This window comes from Sitodiplosis mosellana, unplaced genomic scaffold (genome assembly GCF_009176505.1).
Source record: "Sitodiplosis mosellana isolate CC-2019 unplaced genomic scaffold, AAFC_SMos_1.0 Smas_scaffold_1, whole genome shotgun sequence".
Classification (NCBI taxonomy): Eukaryota; Metazoa; Arthropoda; class Insecta; order Diptera; family Cecidomyiidae; genus Sitodiplosis; species Sitodiplosis mosellana.
The window spans coordinates 2,627,370-2,645,664 of NW_022595244.1; the positions used below are offsets into that span (position 1 = coordinate 2,627,370).

The 18,295-nt window shown below is 36.9% G+C and overlaps 4 protein-coding genes across 4 annotated transcripts; 3 read left to right on the top strand and 1 right to left on the bottom strand.

The window, feature by feature from the left end:
* Positions 1 to 214: 214 nt before the first annotated feature.
* Positions 215 to 3,630, bottom strand: LOC129569028 (zinc finger protein 600-like). Its single transcript, XM_055447420.1, has 2 exons — positions 3,445 to 3,630; positions 215 to 3,308 (listed from the first exon to the last, which is right to left on the bottom strand). Exons 1-2 carry the CDS (start codon positions 3,479 to 3,481, stop codon positions 316 to 318), a joined length of 3,030 nt encoding a protein of 1,009 aa, XP_055303395.1. The 5' UTR covers positions 3,482 to 3,630; the 3' UTR covers positions 215 to 315.
* Positions 3,631 to 4,692: 1,062 nt separating this feature from the next.
* On the top strand, positions 4,693 to 6,067 carry LOC129569104 (protein masquerade-like). The gene is made up of 4 exons (XM_055447562.1): positions 4,693 to 4,827; positions 4,937 to 5,298; positions 5,394 to 5,559; positions 5,646 to 6,067. The coding sequence occupies exons 1-4, from the start codon at positions 4,749 to 4,751 to the stop codon at positions 5,804 to 5,806; spliced, it is 768 nt and encodes a 255-aa protein (XP_055303537.1). The 5' UTR covers positions 4,693 to 4,748; the 3' UTR covers positions 5,807 to 6,067.
* A 784-nt stretch (positions 6,068 to 6,851) lies between these two features.
* LOC129577501 (protein masquerade-like) lies at positions 6,852 to 8,642 on the top strand. The gene is made up of 4 exons (XM_055464717.1): positions 6,852 to 7,290; positions 7,659 to 7,880; positions 7,986 to 8,236; positions 8,304 to 8,642. The coding sequence occupies exons 1-4, from the start codon at positions 6,852 to 6,854 to the stop codon at positions 8,640 to 8,642; spliced, it is 1,251 nt and encodes a 416-aa protein (XP_055320692.1).
* A 1,212-nt stretch (positions 8,643 to 9,854) lies between these two features.
* On the top strand, positions 9,855 to 17,831 carry LOC129569034 (protein masquerade-like). Its single transcript, XM_055447433.1, has 10 exons — positions 9,855 to 9,965; positions 12,054 to 12,286; positions 13,775 to 14,053; positions 14,174 to 14,640; positions 14,778 to 15,051; positions 15,216 to 15,635; positions 15,721 to 16,215; positions 16,294 to 16,716; positions 16,914 to 17,053; positions 17,229 to 17,831. Exons 2-10 carry the CDS (start codon positions 12,196 to 12,198, stop codon positions 17,280 to 17,282), a joined length of 2,643 nt encoding a protein of 880 aa, XP_055303408.1. The 5' UTR covers positions 9,855 to 9,965; positions 12,054 to 12,195; the 3' UTR covers positions 17,283 to 17,831.
* Positions 17,832 to 18,295: the final 464 nt, after the last annotated feature.

Genomic DNA, 18,295 nt, shown 5'->3' on the forward strand with positions numbered 1-18,295 from the left:
GGTCAAGTTGAATTCAGCGATAAACCAATTAGTATCGATGAAATTTAAAATCGAATGTGAAATAAAAAAAAACGAAGTAAAATCAATTCCTGGAGGCTAGCGATGGGTACATATCATTATATCAAACCTATTATCCAACAGTCGTCAGCTATTCAGAACTATTGATGTTGACAAACGTAAAAAATGCAATAAGAAGATGAAATTAGTTTGAATATTTACTTTTTATGAATTTCGGATTTATTTCAAACTTATCGAAATTTCTATCGCTCAAATGATTAAAATTGAAATATCAATATAAAATGTGTGCTTAACTGTCTACGTGTTAACATGATGCCGTTGCATGTGTTTCTTCAATAGTAAATTCTCTGGGAAAATTTCATTACAAATTGTGCATGGGATCTTTTTGGTGAAAATACCATGGCATTTGAATTTGTGGCGCTTAAAATCGATCCCATATGCAAATCGTTGATCGCATCCATCGACAGTGCATTTGAATGGCTTCTCACCAGTGTGAGTGCGCATATGTTCGTGCCTGTTCATGGTGGTTCTGAAATATTTATCGCATCCCTCCTGTTTGCATTTATACGGTTTTTCATTAGTGTGAATGTACATGTGATTCTTAAGCATTTCGTTATTCGCTAGATATTTGCCACACACATTACACATCCGCTTTCGATCATTTGCCGGTTGAAGATGATACTTGGAATGTAGTTTGAGTGCGGTTCGATTGTTGTATTTTCTGTCGCAAATGTTGCATTTGTATTTAATTGCATCTGCACTGTGTGCCCATCGTATGTGAGCGCGCAAACCTCCATGATTTGGTGATACTTTTTGGCATAAATAGCATTCGTATACTGCATTTTTATTTCTGGATTTAGTGGCTTTAACGCACTGATTCCGTTTCGTTCTACACATCACTTGATGTTCAACCAACTGGTTCTTGGTGGCAAAAACAGTGGTGCAGATTTTACAAATATTTGTTCCTGGATCACTGTGCATCCGTAATTTGTGACGACGAAGTATATCTCCTCTCGCATAGATTTTGTCGCAAATATTACACTGATAGTCGTTTCCATTCTTATGGCGATCGTAGTGTTTATCAAGGGCAGACTTATGCATGAACGATGCTTCACACATGCTACATTTATGTATATTATTTGGATTGTGTTTGAATTTCATGTGTGAATAAAATGATGATCTCGATTTCAGTGTGCAATTGCAAATATTACATTTATGCAGTCCTCCGTTCTTTCTTGATAAACAATGGGATCGGTGCTCCGTAAATTCATCAGTAGTTTGAAATATTCGGGCGCAAATTGTACAAAAAAGCGTTCCGGGTGGACTATGAACAAGCACCTTATGTCTGGACAGGCCACTTGTCAATGTTTTACCACAAACATCACATTCAACCTGTTTTCTGGTTCTTCTCTTTTTCGTTTGCTGTGCCATACTTGGTGCTGACTGTAAATGTATTTCGGGGATTGCTTTGCTTGGCTTGACATGTGATACATTCGGAAATGGTTGTTCTGCACAAGAATCTTTTGGTTCTACAAAATTGTCTTCTGCCTTGAATGTATCACCTAAACCCATCTGCGGAACCGTTTCCACTGTATTGCTTTTGCTCAGCGATAAATGTTGTTCTTGTAATTTGTCTAATGAGTAATCAATTGTCGACTCTACTTTGATGTGTGTTACACTTTTCGGAATTGTTTCTGAAGTAATAGAATAGCGGTTGAGCTGTTCCTGGTCAGGAGCTTTATCCAAGTTTCGTCCATCCATTAAGTCATTCTGCTCATTTTCACTCAAATCCGTATCTTCTTGTTCGTTTGTCGCCTCAATATTTTCGCTGGTATGGGTTTGTGTGTGATTATTCCTGTCTAGTATGGTCATAAAATACTTTTCGCAACCTTTAAGTAAGCATTTGTAAAGGTTTTCTGTATTACTATGAAGGCTCATGTGACTCTTGAGCCCTGAATCCGTCTTCAATGACTTTCCACAAATGCTACACACAAATAGCCGATTTCTCAAGCTGTCAATATGACGTAGCTGATGTTTTTCAAGCAGACTGTTTGACAAAAAGCACAATCCGCACACGTCACATTTCACACCAAATGTGCTGTGTTTCATTCGAATGTGAGCGAGCAAGCCTCCATGGTTTGGTGATAATTTATGGCACAAGTAGCATTCGTATGATGCATTTTCACCTCTGGATTTTTTTGCTTTAACGCACTGATCCCGCTTCGTTCGACACATCGTTTGATGTTCTATCAACTCGTTTTCGCTGGTAAAAACATTGACACAAATATTGCAAACGTGTGTTCCTGGATCACTGTGCATCCGTAATTTGTGACGACGAAGTACATCGTTTCTCGCGTATATTTTGTTGCAAATATCACATTGATAGTGGGTTCTGTCTTCATGGCGATCATGGTGTTTATCAAGGGCAGACTTTTGCGTAAACGATGCTTCACAAATGTTACATTTATGCAAAGTATTTAGACTATGTATGGATTTCATATGTTTTAGAAACGATGTTCTCGTTTTTAGTATGGCATTGCAAATGCTACATTTATGTAGTCCGCGATTTTTCTTTGATGAACAATGTGAAACAATGGCTCTGTGCTCTGATAATTCACCAGTAGTTTGAAATGTTTGGACGCAAATTGGACAAAAATGCATTCCGGGTTGACTATGAGCAAGCACCTTATGTCTGTGCAGGTCACTTCTCAATATTATACCACAAATATCACATTCAAGCGGTTTTTTCATTCTTCGCTTCTTCGTTTGCTGCACAGTATTTGGTGCTGGCTGATGTTCATCTGTTTGGAGGTACTGATTATTACTCAATTCGTCGTCCTGTTCAAATAAACCACGCGCTCCGTCTGCTGGCTCATCCTTGATAATCATTTCCGCTAAAGAGATCGATTCGGAAAGTAGCATCTGGTCCTGTTCAGTCTGATAAATGTTTGCCGAAGTATTTGTAGAAATTATTTCGATTGTCGAATCTTTGATTTGTGATCCTTGTGCCTCTGGTCCTGAAATCGCATCGCTGAACAATTCACTTTCCTCTTCATGTTCATATTTCAAAGCGGGCTGAATTGGCTGATCGACAAACATCGACTCGATGTGAACTTCACAATCTCGTTTGATGCATGTGACTGCATTGTGTTGGACATAAAAAGTGCCACCGATTTGAATCAAGCTCTGATTACACTTGCCACATGATTTCCTTGAAAAATGACTCAGAATATGGTCGTCTTTTTCACTGGCACTACCGAATGTTTGCGGACAAAATAAGCATTGGTGCACTGAAAATGAAAATAATCTAGTTTAAGAAAATCATTTGGCATATTTACATTTATGAAATTGAAGCAAAAATAATCAAGCAAATAATGAAGCAATTTTTAATCATTTCAACTCATTTCGGCATTATAAAATCTTTACCTGCTGCAGAACAGATTTTCTCCAACGCTTTATTCATGATTTCCTTATAATAGAAGTTATTTATTATTTGTAGCCAAAGCAATTGAACTCAAAGTTTCATGGTATAGAAATAAAAGTGTTTACTCGAATATTTTCAGTTTTCCATCTGTCAAAGCCGCCAGTGTGTTTATTCTAAATGTCAAACTCAGTGAACGTTTACTTTGAAGCATCTATATGGTTAAAGTACACTGGTATAAAGGGGAAATGATGTCTCTATTTTTGTACGTTATTTTAGTTTTGCAAAGAAGAAGATAATCCGGCAAAAATGTTGCATAGAAAAATGACTCAATGGATTTGCATTAACATCCATTTTAGTTCTAGGATATGTGTCTCATGTTATTTATTCAAATAGAGTTTTAGACGGAATTCACTTTTTAAACATTTATACGATTCAGTTAATGAATTTTTTATATATTTAGAGTCAAAACAACGCTGACGAAAGAAGTTTTTTTCATGATTCTTTCTATCAAATTTTTTTCATCACATCAGCTTCTAGTAGAAGCCTTCTACTGATGATGAATAACTACGATGACAATAAAATCATGAAACATTCGATTCGAACCATTGTTTTGTGTATACTTAATTTTATTCGGATTTACAGCAGAACTGTACTTAAAGAGCTCTGAATCGATTTGGCGGTTCGCTTGAATGTGAACAATTAAGTACGTTCAGTGGAATAATGAAATCTCGATTTGAATCACTTTAAATTGGATGAATGTTTTATTAACGGGATTCACCCATTTCATTTGGGCAATATTTATGTTTATATCATTTTTAATGTTTTGTATCCTTTTCATTTCGAACAAAAAAAGTTTGAACAACTCATATGTGATAAAAGTTATTACTTTGTTCTGTTTATATCATGATTTTAAAATATTTATATTTTTAAAACTAAGCAATTGAGCCACAGCAACAAGTTATACGTTGTTCACTTGAAACTACAGAGTTAACGTACATAGATTAAACTCCAGAAATATCGCTATGGTGTCAACGTATCATCTGAAATTTTTTGAGATTGCAGAAGAGTCTGTGGGGAATGCTTAGTAGATATTGCAGTGGGAGGTGCAGGTGGGCAGTGCACAGAGTATTTAATCGGAGGTCTGAAATGTGAATAGTCAGTATTTCCAGAATTGTGTAGTAGTAACAAAGTCGATATATTCAGATTGAATATAAAGTTGAATGTACAGACTGAATTTAAAAGAAAATCTTCTATAGATCAAAACAAGAATTATTTTTTTCTGATACAAAAATTGAAAACTAAAACAATGAAAGTGTTGATTTTCTCACTGATAACTTTCATCTTTGTTGCGATAATTTATGCCAAACCTAAAGACGATGTTGAAGGTAAGTTGAAATATTATATCGAATAAAATGAAATGTAGTTTTTCACAATACTAAGTCAATAAATGTATTTCTTTTGTATGTAATTGTACTTTTTATTTTTAACCAAAAGATCAGTCGCTACAAGGCAGTGAAAATACTTCTCAACGAGCATTTTCGACAAGAGATCACAATTTGGAGGAAAACATAATTCTTACCTTTCTATCCAAGATAGCAGTGCTAATAGATGATGTAGTAACCAAAGAAACAAGTAAAACTCCAGTGGAAGTCAAAACATCAATGGAAGATCCCGATAAGTTGTCGTCTGATTTGAGTATCCCAAATAAGATCGAACAACGGCAATGCGAGGATGAATGTGTTTTTGAATTTTTAGTTCCATTCTGTTACGTTCTGGATATAGACGCTTATTGTCCAAATGGATTTGCCTGCTGTCTCTCGGAGGGAAGTAACATACCAACGGCTACTCCAAGACCGGTGAGATTTTTCCTTTCAATTCGACACTTTCGAAAAAGAAGGAACTTGAACAAAAAAAGTACAACAAACATTAACTCTTTCATTTTATTCAACAGACTCCAGCGCCGAAATGTGAGCACAACTCCACCGCAACAAAAATAGAGCGACCTCAGACTACGTCAACAACAGAAAAACCAATAAAAATTACTACAGTAACAGCTCAAACGATTAGGCCCACACAAAAAGTGGAAACGTCGACGAAATCTGCAACGGTCAATGAAGGTTCGATTAAAACATACGCTCAAGAATCAGCTGAAAGAATTTTATTGTTTAAATGAATTGAATCGTTCGCATTTTTTTTTTCGTAGGTGGAACATGTCCAGGCATTTGCGTTGACGATGAAATTGCTGTTGTTTGTGGATTAATAACAGATGGATTCTGCAAAACTGGTACAAAGTGCTGTGTTCCAACTCATTCTTATCCCAACGAAATTCACAACAAATTCTTTGCGGCGAAAAATAATGAATAAATGTTTTGAAATGAAATCAATCGTCTGTATTTTGTCACAATTGCAGGTTATTGAACTTGTTTTGTTTGAAGGTTGTTATGATCATTGGCTTTTGATAAATGAACCGAATTGTATGAAAATGTCAATTATCCTTACAAACAAGTAGGTTCCAATGATGAATCAGAATTACTGTAGAAGATGTCTTTTCAATTTATTTCGTTTAAATTAACCATCTTTGTTTCTACGGTTCTATTCAGAATTTTTGTGTATGATTTTTTTAAAATAAAAATACCCAAGTTTCTCGATCATCATGTTTGTTTTAATAATTCAATCAACTGTCGATAGAAATGTAAATTTTTGCAAATTGGTAACATAGATCTAAATCAAAATCAACTTAATTCAAACTCCCAACCAATTTAGTAAATATTCGGTTTCGTGTAATTTATTCATAATGACTCAGAGAATGGTTTTGTGCTCATTCCATTTCGACGTTTGTTTCGACAAATTTTGATTTGATTTCGCATAGAATGCCTTTTTATTCCGTAAAATCTGATTGATAAAATGTAAATGAGGAGCCAAAGTAGCGGTAAACGAAACCAGAATCGGTCATATCCATACTTCAGCTGGCAAAAATCAGAGTCAGTATAACGAAAGCGGTCAACCGGTGATGATCAAGTGAGAGAAGTGATCCGCATTTTTTTAACACAAAGATCTAAGAAGAAAAGTTTATTTCGAAAAAAATTTCAATTAAAAAAATGTTGTCAAAAATCAATACGACAATATTCCTGTTCGGAGTATTTTTCATACTTCAAGGATGCTACAGTCAAATTCCGGAAACGACTGTTGCTCAATATCACTACACTATCTTCAAAAGTGGGTCTAATTCATTTAATTTTCAAATGATTTTTCTTTATTTTCACCATCAAAGTTGATACAAAATTTCAAAAAATTCAAAGTTTTTTTCGACGCTGCTCTTGGCCCGGATGCAAGTGAAAACTCCAAAACGTGCCCAGGCATTTGTATGCCTTCATCAACGGCAGTTTTTTGCCCAAAGGTGCTCAACGACATGGCTTGTTCTACGCCAAATACAAAGTGTTGCGTTCGACGAAAGGAATCGGAACCAACCGATCCACAGTCAGCATATCAAATTCCAAATTACAGTTCTGCAGATATTACGAAATCGGATGATAGTAATGTGTTCAACGCTTCGGAATACCAAAATGATCCATTCTTATGTCCAGGCCATTGTGTTTTGAATTCGTTGCAATCAAAGTGTGAAAGTCCAGCTGTAATCATACCAAACACCTCGAATTGTGAAGACGACACGATCTGTTGTGATGATACAAATGTGCCAGTAACAGCAACACCAAAGCCAACTAAACGACCACGACCACGGCCAACACATGCTACAACAACACAGGCGACATTTTGGTCAGCAACTACCGATTCGAGAAAAGAGTGTCCAGGCCTTTGTATCGCTAATTTGATTCGTTTTACATGTTACGGTAAGGGAAAATTACAGTATTTCTTGAGGAATTCCGATTGAAGAAAAGAAATTTATTGAAAAATATTAAAGAATGACTACCAGCTTTGCCCTAGTTGAACTTTTCATGATATTTGTACGTGAAATTTATAATTCCATCTATTGAAAAAACCCAAAATCAATGAAAGTACAAAGTTTTTCATAGATTATCTATGGTATTTTACATGTGACACATACAGCGCCATCTATTGAAAAAAGTTGAAATAAGGCAAAATAACCCAGAAAATGGTTGTCATTCTTTTTTAGAAAAATTTTCTTACAAAAAATTGTAGAATTTTGTTATTATTTATTAAATTTACAAGCCCGTATTTTTCTATTCTCTCCTTGAAGGTAATGCCGAAATAACAGATTTATTCAAATGTAAACGACCAACAACCATATGTTGTACAAGCAAAGAATTGGTTCACGAAACGCTGGCTCAGTTGTATTTCAATCAGCCAATACCGCCACATGGCCATGAACCCTTCCTTTCACATTCATACGACACATTGCAGAAATACGAAGAGCCGGATTCAAACGAAAGCAACGATTCGGAATTGAATGAAGGCGGAGGTTTGATCATAATGCTGATATTTTCCATTTTTGTTGATGACGTTGATTTTAATTTTATTTCGACTCATCAATTGCAATCTTATTCACAATCGTAATTCATTTTAGTATATTCATGTCCTGGCGTTTGCGTTGCCAATCACTTTGCCGGATACTGTGAAGCATATTTGAGTTCAAATGATCTGTGTGAGCCCGGCTCTAGATGTTGTGTTTCTCGTGAAAATTCAGTAAAACCCGTGTCTGATACCCGCATAATCCCTAAGAAGGGCCATACTAACCATACGTTGCCAGTTGCGAATCCAGTGCAACTCATTTCGATGATTATTAGTTCGGATCGGTCAACGAGCACTGTGAAACCGGTGAGTTCAATATTAGTCATTTGTGTTGTCATCATTTGTGTTCAATCATTCTTTTTTGCACTTGTAGATAAAATCAACAGTTATCGCAGTGGAAACTGAATCGAAGGAAGACTCATCTTCGAATTCCGGTGAATCGTCACCATCGCAACTATTAATTCAAAGCTCAACCAAGGATAGTTCTACTGAGTCTTCAAACACAAAATTACTCCCAGATACGGCAGCAAACACTGCGGAGGCCGAATCAAACGAAAACTCAACATCGAAAACAGTTGAATCGAAAACTTTTCAATCTACTGGCGATACAACTCAAAGCCCAACCGAATTCAGTTCAACGGAATCCACTTCAATTGTAGCTGAAACAGAATTGAACCAAGAATCAGAGAAACCAATACTAAACGGCGTTTAATCTATTTTACACTAATTGCTTGTCTTAAATATTCAAAATTATACTTATTTATTTATTTATTACACCGTCAAATTCAAGCCCTATGCCAACTATCACTTCTTACGAAACATTCAATGGTCTTACATCAGAAAAGAAAAATTGCTATTATTCAATAAAAAAATGTGGCCAATATTTATGCTTATTTATCGATATTTACTAATCTCAGAACAAAATCAATAAATTGAATGGTGGATATTGCACAGTCGAATCCTCAAAAAGTACTTTTTTCATTGAAATGTTCCGATGTAATTGAATTGAAACTGTTAATTGCACCTTGAGTAGCACTTTCGCTTGGAAAACCGATGCGTCAACTCCAATTACACTTTCATTTTACATTCCAGCCTCAAATCAAACTGAGAAAGTAATAATTGTTATGAGAGCGGCGAAAAAAAAGTGGTGCAAATTTCTATGTGTCGTTGAAGTTTTTTTTTGCTTCAAAATTTTTTTCCATTCAAAATGGTTATTTCATGTTTGTTCAGAGGAAAAGATTAATTATTGTTTGTGTTGTTCAAATCTGTTTTTTTTTTTCTGCACACATTTTTCAATATTTAAGCCGGCGTCAAGATGTTAAAACGAAGATATAAAAATATCAGTCGCCCAGTCATGTAATCGTGGTATTATCTGAGAGAAATCCGAATTCTCGTTGTGTTGGTTAACGTGTATCAGTGGACTTGGATCTTCGGTCGGAATGATAATTAGTATTCAGTGTTGAAGCACGTTATCGTGCGTCGTATGGCTGCATGGTTGGTTCTATTCCAGAATGCATTTAACTATTCTTCGTTGCGAGTGTGTCGTCCACAATTCAATTTCTCTGTTGGTATTTTCTCATTCCGTTGCCGTTTATTCGTTGTCGCTTCGCTTTGCTTTGCATCAGCAAGTGTGTGCGCGATCTTGGAGACGTGTGATTGAGAGACTGGTTCTTTTGCATAAGTGTGCGAATGTTCATGGTAATCAAGCTGACAATATCGAAGATATACGAATAGAGAGAGAGAGAGAGAGAGAGAGAGAGAGAGAAAGAGAAAAACATGAGAAAAAAAGGGAAATGGAGAAATGGAGAAATGTTTCAATGGTCAAAACAGTGTGTTGAAGCCATGAAGAGAAGAGCTACGTACCGTAATGAATTGAATCGACAACTTTGGACTTCAAGCGAACCACATCGATGGAATAAGAGTTAGTGCGGTAAGAACTTTCTAGTGGTGATGATCGAGTGAATAATCGATGCGCGATCCAATTTTACGCAAAAAATATTTTATTTGTTTTTTTTTTCTTCGGGGTATTCAAAGTGTAGTTACCTTGTTCAAGTGTTTGGGATTTGAAGAAAAATTTGAAAATAATTTGAAATTCATTCGTGGATAAATAATTCACATCGCATTGATAAATTATAAATGTACAATTATGTGTGGATTAGTTGTGCAAAACATTTGCACAATACGAGGATATTTTGCGTAACTTGAAAGTGGACCAAATACAAGAGTTACTCGAGATCTTGTGGAAATAAAAACTGCTTTTGAGAAAAAAAAAAAATTTTCAATGAAAAAAATGAGCGAAATAACGATTTTTGTGTTTTCACACATCTATAAACAGATCATAGATGAATGCTCACATAAAACATCACCATTTTATGAGTCATTTCAAATGGATATTTCGAAAAATACTTTCAATCGATAGTACCAAGTCAACTCACTCCAAATGAGACGTGCAAAAATACGTTTTCAAAGTTACTAAAATGATTCAATTCGATTTATATATTCCGTCGACGTTGCACTTTGCGGCCAATGGCAGTGTGTGATTGTGAATGATTCTCATGTATATATGGTTACCGTTAGAAAAAAATATGGAATTTATCAGCGGTTGGAACGAGTCATCCATTTATGAGTGTGAACAATTGTCAACGGATATCAAAGAAGCAGCTTGGTTGCAGTTCAATATGATTTGGTTTTTTTTAAAAGGAAAATGGATGAACTGGTTCCATTTGGATTCTTAAATTTACATATTCTCTTGAGCGGCTAGGTTGAAAGAGTCAAAGAAGATAAACACGGGTCTATATTCAAGACTTCTTCGAATAAATCTTTGGAATTCTCAAGAAAGTCAATGATTTAGATCGTTTAAATGACTCACATCGGAACGAAAGACGTGCAATGATCGTGAACATGAGTTTGCATTCAAAATAGTCGTATCAGAAATGAATGACCTACAAACCGACGTTGATGGAATTCATACTTGTCTCGTTTTGTTATTGCTTCTATTGTTTCCATTCCGTACGTTTTGGCATTAAAAGTCACTTGTTCCATTATCATCATGTCATCTGTCGACAGCGATGACAGAACGAGAAAATGCAAATAATAAAAGTGTTCTAAAATTTCATTTCGTCTGTCAAATGGCAAGACAAGTTGCTGTATCTGTTTTTTTGCGTGTTTGCGTTGATCAAAGTTTGTTTGTCAGGTCAATTATCACAGCAGTTGGATGATGTTTGATGTGCGTTTGAAAAGAAATTGGTTGAGCGAAAAGAAAGTTGTCGCGCGCGCATCAGACTCGGTTTTTCTTTCTATCTCCCCCTCTCTCGCTCGTTTCGAATTTAATTGAATGAATAATTGACACATAAAGTGACTGCGTCAAATCTTAATTTCATTTCGACGTCTTAAAATAGATAGAAGAAAAGGCCTCAAATTGACCATGAAAATGTTCTACTTTTCACATTTTGATTCTTGTTGGCCCAATGAAGACGATGACAATGTACACGCATTTTATGTCTGTTTGTGTGTATCCAATGTTTTCTCTTTTGAATAATGATCGCACAAAAAGATCGACTACACGGTCTGTGTGTGTTGTGTGATTTGTATATTGATTATGTAGAACCGTTATACCGATTGACTTGCTTACAAAATCGCGCTGTACTGCTGTTTTTTTTCTATCTATCGATCTCTTTCGTTGCCATGCTGGTTTTTTTCTCTTCTGCGCACTGCGCTCGGTGTGCGTTCTCTTTCTCCTCTCGCAATTGTTGGTGGTGCTCGCTGTGATCGTATTACAAACACGTTCTTCGGAACGTAACAGTTATACACAGAGAAAAGAATCTCTCGCTCCATCGTTCAAGTGGATTGGTTGGATTGTTGAGTGAGTGTGCGGTTTGCCCATATGGCGGCTCTTTGAATTGCGGGAATAAACCATGCCAACGATTCTTAATCACATTCCGCAATCGGCTCTATCGATACAAGCAATCCACCGAGTCCACAATCAAATGATATGGATAAAACAGTGTCTTAAATGCAAATCCACTCACATTCGCACAATGAATTTCAAATATGATTATTTTTATTTAGATACCCACTTTTGGTTTGGTTTCAACGAGTTTTTGTATATGTTTTTTTTTTCTAGAATTTTACACACGCACCACTTCGGATAGCTAACGAGCTATATACGTTGATTATTGAAACAGTAGGAAGAAAAAAAACAAAAACGGTGCCCATTGAAGGAAGGATTAATTTCTGGACAAGTTTAGGAGCATAAGCTAGTTGCGATGAGGGGGACGATATATATTCTTGGGATTATCTGTTTTTCTGGCGTCACCAATGCACAGGATGATTCTTTTGCTGGTAGTTTTTTATCAGGTGAGAATGCTTTTTCTTGGATTTCTGACTCGTTCATTTCAAAATTATAACCAGCATTCAATTAATTCGAATGATTTTGAACTAGAAACACTGATTCGTCTGCCCACTCAATGTGAGAAATGCGTGCGCGTTCACTGACCTATTCATCGTGCATAATTGGTTACCAAATCCGATTGAACGGTCGGTCGGTTGCTTTGCTTTGGATATTTGTGTGAAAACACTGAATAGAATCCACCGTTCTCTTTCGGCTCGTTTACAAACACAAAGCAAAACTGTGTTACAAATTCGCATAACTTGAATGTGAAATGTGTAAATTTATTCAGCCAAATCGTGAATATATTTCTTTTTCTCCAACGCTTTTCGAATCGTACGCATAGTTTAGAATGCTTTCTTTTCCACAACGCATATGGTGTTTCTTTTCTGTTTTACATAACTTATGGGTCTTCTCGCTGTGTGTATGTTGCTGTTTGTTTTTTTTCTCCTCTCGTTCAAAAAGTGCTTTGCCCGCCGCGCATGGGCTGTGCATCGACGAAGAAGACATTGATTTCGAGTTCTCGGTCGTTTCTGTATGCAGCTAACTGGTTTACAGTTTGATGGGCGAACGTATCAGTGTGTTGTGCTACGGTATTACGTGATCGTTGCTATTAACCCGCTATCGATGCGGAACATTCATTCATTCGCATGTAAATTCCATTCGTTCGGACAAACGTTGAATGGACCAGAAAACTTGACTGCTACACGGCGTCGCAACACATTTGGTGCGCTCACATCAAATATGTTTATGTAATTCTCTTATCTCTCGTTGGACACGAAGTAATTCCATTTCGATCGACGCGTTGAACAAGAACAACAACAAAAACACACACACTCAACTACTGACTTATTCCAAACCAGACGATACCTTTTTCGTTTTATTCGTCAGCCAATACCGTTAGAAAAGAACATTTTTACGACCAAATCGCGTGCGCGCCGCAAGTGTTCCACGTTAATATCATTGATGCTTCCTGTTTTTTTTTTGCTCTTCTGTCAAATTCACAACAAGGAGCAAAGTGTTAAAACAAAAAGTTGATTTGACGAATGAGGTTTCGCGAATAAAACTGTGATCATATCGCACAGAACGAGAACTCACATGCTGAAATGGAAAACAATGGGCTGCATTGTGCTCATTGTTCTCATTTAGAAAAAAAAAAGAAGTAACAAGTTGAAATCGTTTTCTCTCCGCATTAGCACTTCGTTTTTTCTTTTCTTTTAATTCAAACATGCAAATTGTTGATGCCAAAAACGGATGACTTTTTAACATCGCAATAGCTGAATTCAATGAAGAATATAAATGATTCGTACTCGAAATGATGATGGAATGTCAACAATTTCGTCAAAATACAATTTCGTCAAATAACTGGGTCACCAGCGAAAAAATGTGACACTTTTCTTTCGTTTCACGTTCATTTAATGTTTTCTTTTCTTTTCTTTTTTCTCACCATTTGACAGGTTTACTTGATTCAATAACGAGCACGGCTGAGGTGAAAGAATGTCCAGGTGTTTGTGTGCATTCATTTGCTACGATTATTTGCTATGAAATTCTGGAGGAGATTCAATGCCCGTCGTCGAATATGAAATGTTGCGTTGAGAGCAACAATACCTCACCAACAGCAGCCCAGTCTCAGGCACAGACAACAACAAAACCTGTGCGCACCACCACATTTGCACCGCAAACCAGCAAACCCACGCAAAAATTGGAAAAACCAACGAAATCGGAAACTAAAGAAGGTTTGATCAACACATTTTCACGAATGATACAACCAACTCCAAAACTGAATTCGATTTCATTGCTTCGTTTGTCGTTATTTTCATTATTTTAATTACCTCAATTATTTTTTTACTGCGTAGATGGCCCATGCCCAGGTGTTTGTGTTGCAGATCGAATTGCTGAATATTGTGAAGCATATTTGATAACAAGTGGCCTATGTAAAGTTGGTTCAAAGTGTTGTGTGCCTCGCGACAACTATCCCGATAAATTGCCGGCTGATTTACGCATTCCAAATGGCCATGTCAATCAAACAATGGCAGCAAAACCAACAAAACCAGCTCCTTCGACCATGTCCAATTCACATCAACAACGGCCACACCAAAAGCTGCCAATGAAACCGAACACCAGTCGACCAACGAAACCGCAAGAACCATCACGCGAATCAGATGACAATCAAATTAGTCAGAAGAAATGCGGAGGAGAATGCGTTAGCGGATTATTTGCACTGTTTTGTGATGGTTTAGATGAAGACGCTTACTGTCCTAATGAAGCTACCTGCTGTCTCACATCGGAGCCCAGCAATGCACCATCAACTACTCCAAGACCGGTGAGATTTTTTTTCGTTTCAATTGAGAACATCCAATGTTCTTTATTCATTAATAATAAAAAAACGTTCAACATAAAAACAGATCATCAAGCCAACAATTACTATCATTATCGTCTTCTTCTACACTGTATCAATAGACTCCAGCACCAAAATGCCCCGGTTACTGTATGTTGGATATTTTGTCAGCATTTTGTCAAGCGCCAGCTACAATCATATCGCGGACATCGAGCTGCAAAGAAGGATCCATTTGTTGTGATAACACACGGTTGGCAACAACGATAAGACCAAGACCACGACCAACACCACCACCAACGACTACAACACATGCACCGACAACGACTCAACAGCCTGATTACAGAGAAGAATGCCCCGGTAGCTGTATTGCGCCTTTGCTCAGTTTTACATGTTTCCGTGAGTGAAAATGCATTTGATCGATTAATTTATTGAAAAATAGAAGAACCATCACAGATTTGGTGTGTAATCAAGTCTTTTACAAAAAATTTAGTTCAATTTTAGTGTAATTTTGTTCCATTTTCGTTCAGCATTTATTTAAAACCATTTCATTCAACATAAAGGTAATGCTGAAATGACGGATGTATTCAAGTGTTCAAAGAAAGGACAAACGTGCTGTGCGCCCAAGTCAAAGATCCATGAAGTGCATATGATCCATCGCAATGATACAATTCCGCAATATGTTCAAGTTCCGCAGCAGCCACCACCAAATTATGCAGTCAACTATCCAAATCCAGGCTATGCGCCGATTCCACAGAATAATTATCCATACGCGCCAATTCCACCGCAGCCAGCGATTCAAAATGTTTACCCAAGCAACTACATCCAACCTCAGCCTCAACCGGTGCCACAACAAATACCACAGCAAGTACAACACTATCCAGTTCCACAACAAGCATATGCTCCTGTTCCCGTTGCACCAAATAACATCTACCCATCGCCAGTCGTCAACAATGTCATTCCGCCCGTTTACCCAACTCCAGGTAAGTCCACAACGATCAAATTATCTCGATTAATGCAAAGATCATTTCGAATTGATTGAAAAACAATTCTTGAATCTTGTTTCAGTGTACGAAATACCAACGCAACCACCAACGACACAGCCGCCTACAACAACAACGACACGAGCTCCTGTTTATTCGAAATATGTGTGTGGTGTGAAAGGAACCAGTCGAACGGCAAAGAAAATGTTCTTGGAACGCATGACACCGTTGCACAAAAAGGCTTTGACCCGAACAAAACGTCAAGTAAACAAATCGAAGGAGGTATTAATCTTGGGCAGTGAATTGGTTCCAATCCAAATCCACAACGACAAACTTGGCGATTTAGCTAAACAAACCGATGATGCGATTGACAATTTGGCGGAATCGAAAGCAATGACCTACGATCACCCGAAATTGATTTACAATCAAAATTATTCGTCTTATAATCGGCAAGCGCGTGTTGTTGGCGGTGAAGATGGTGAAAATGGTGAATGGTGCTGGCAAGTTGCTTTGATCAATTCATTAAATCAGTATTTGTGCAGCGCTGCTCTCATCGGCACGCAATGGGTGCTAACTGCAGGTTAGTTTCTATCTATTAAATTTATAATAAAATTTAATACGAAAGGATTTATTTTTAAAAAAAATTCTTTTCTGGCAGCCCACTGTGTGACCAATATTGTCCGATCGGGAGATGCAATTTATGTTCGTGTTGGCGATTATGATTTAACACGAAAATACGGCAGTCCTGGCGCACAGACTATGCGAGTGGCAACGACTTATATTCATCATAATCACAATAGTCAAACACTTGATAATGACATCGCTTTGCTGAAACTGAATGGTCAAGCTGAGCTTCGAGAAGGCGTTTGCTTGGTTTGTCTACCAGCACGAGGAGTAAATCATGCGGCCGGAAAACGATGCACAGTCACTGGCTTCGGATATATGGGCGAATCAGGACCAATTCCATTGCGTGTACGAGAAGCTGAACTTCCGATCGTTAGCGACGCTGAATGCATTCGCAAAGTCAATGCTGTCACAGAGAAAATTTTCATTCTACCGGCAAGCAGTTTTTGTGCAGGAGGTGAGTGATTGTTTATTGCTTTTTTTCTTCATTTTTTTCTTCTTTGAAGAAAAATATCACGGAAAAGTTTGTACGAATGACAATTTTTGTCTACATAATTTGGATTAAAACCATGAACTTCTTGAAAGATGAAGGAATTTCACAATTGTTTATCCAAAATTGAATATCCAACATATTTTTTGCTCCATTAAAAACAGGCGAAGCAGGAAATGATGCATGCCAAGGCGATGGTGGTGGCCCGTTGGTATGCCAAGATGATGGATTCTTTGAATTGGCCGGACTAGTTTCATGGGGATTCGGTTGCGGTCGCATTGATGTCCCCGGAGTCTATGTCAAAGTAAGCGATCGGTCATAACAGGGTCGATAATTTGAATTATTTTTTTCGATGTTTTCGTTGCAGTTCAAGCCGCTCTCTCTTTCTCTTTCTCTTTCTCTCTCCCTCTCTCTTCACCTCCTTCTCATTTGTTCAAACTCAAAATATGCATTAAATTCGAACTATGTTTCCATTTCAGGTATCCTCATTCATAGGATGGATAAACCAAATTATTAGCGTAAATAATCTGTAAGCGGATAATTCGTATGGAAATTAATTGGCACTGCTCGACACCTTCGAAATGCAATATCCATCAAAAACAGTTGATTCAGTGAATAGCTTTTCGTTTCGATTTTGTTGTGGAAAATTCAATATATTCCGATCGATTTCGGATAGAGTTAATAGTTCGAGGAAAGCGAAAAAAATAATCTAGAGAGTAATAACATAAGTAAGACAAAGATAACTTTAAAACTCGTATTGTATATAAAAATAAATATGATGGCATCCAAAAGAAAAGCAAAACAAAAACACAAAAATGTCGTCGTTGTTCAATTTTAATACTTTTTTTTGATACTCTTAAAATTAGTGAATTAGTAAATGGTGTGTACACTGTACAATACACATTTACCGCATGCAAAATTGAAAGAAAAATAATGTCCGATTTGAAAGCGGCAAGCGAAATGTGCTTTGGCCCATAAAAAACACATTCACTTATTGAACAAAACATTTGAGCTAGACGCAATTAAAAATACTTCTAAATAATTCGTTTAAGGAATTTGAAAATAAAGTAATGCAAAAATTATAAGCAAAGTTTTGTATTTTCTAGTGCAAAAGTGCTATTTCTCCTAATATCCATCAATGTCGTCTACAGCGAGCGGAGAGAAGGTCAAGGAAAACATCCTTTGAGAATAGTGAAATAGCAACAAGCCAAGTACTCACTTCGTATTGTAAGACTATTAGCGAGATTAGATGATTTCAGGCTGAAACCAATTTGCATAATAAAATGCAAAGGGGAAACTCTGTCTATTGTTCGCGTCGCACTCTATCGTATTTGAAATAAGAAAGGAATGCTGAGCGCAAGCAAGCAAAACTTCTTCACTGTCGCAGGAAGAGCATCAGAACGAAGATGCTTATGGTAAATAAGAGGGTTGATTCACAAACAAAATCATGACCATACGAAGACGCAGTTTTTTTTTTCATATATAATTTTTTTCGATGTTTTTACTGCATTTGTGTGTATATATACCTGAGCCGTGTGTGACGCGT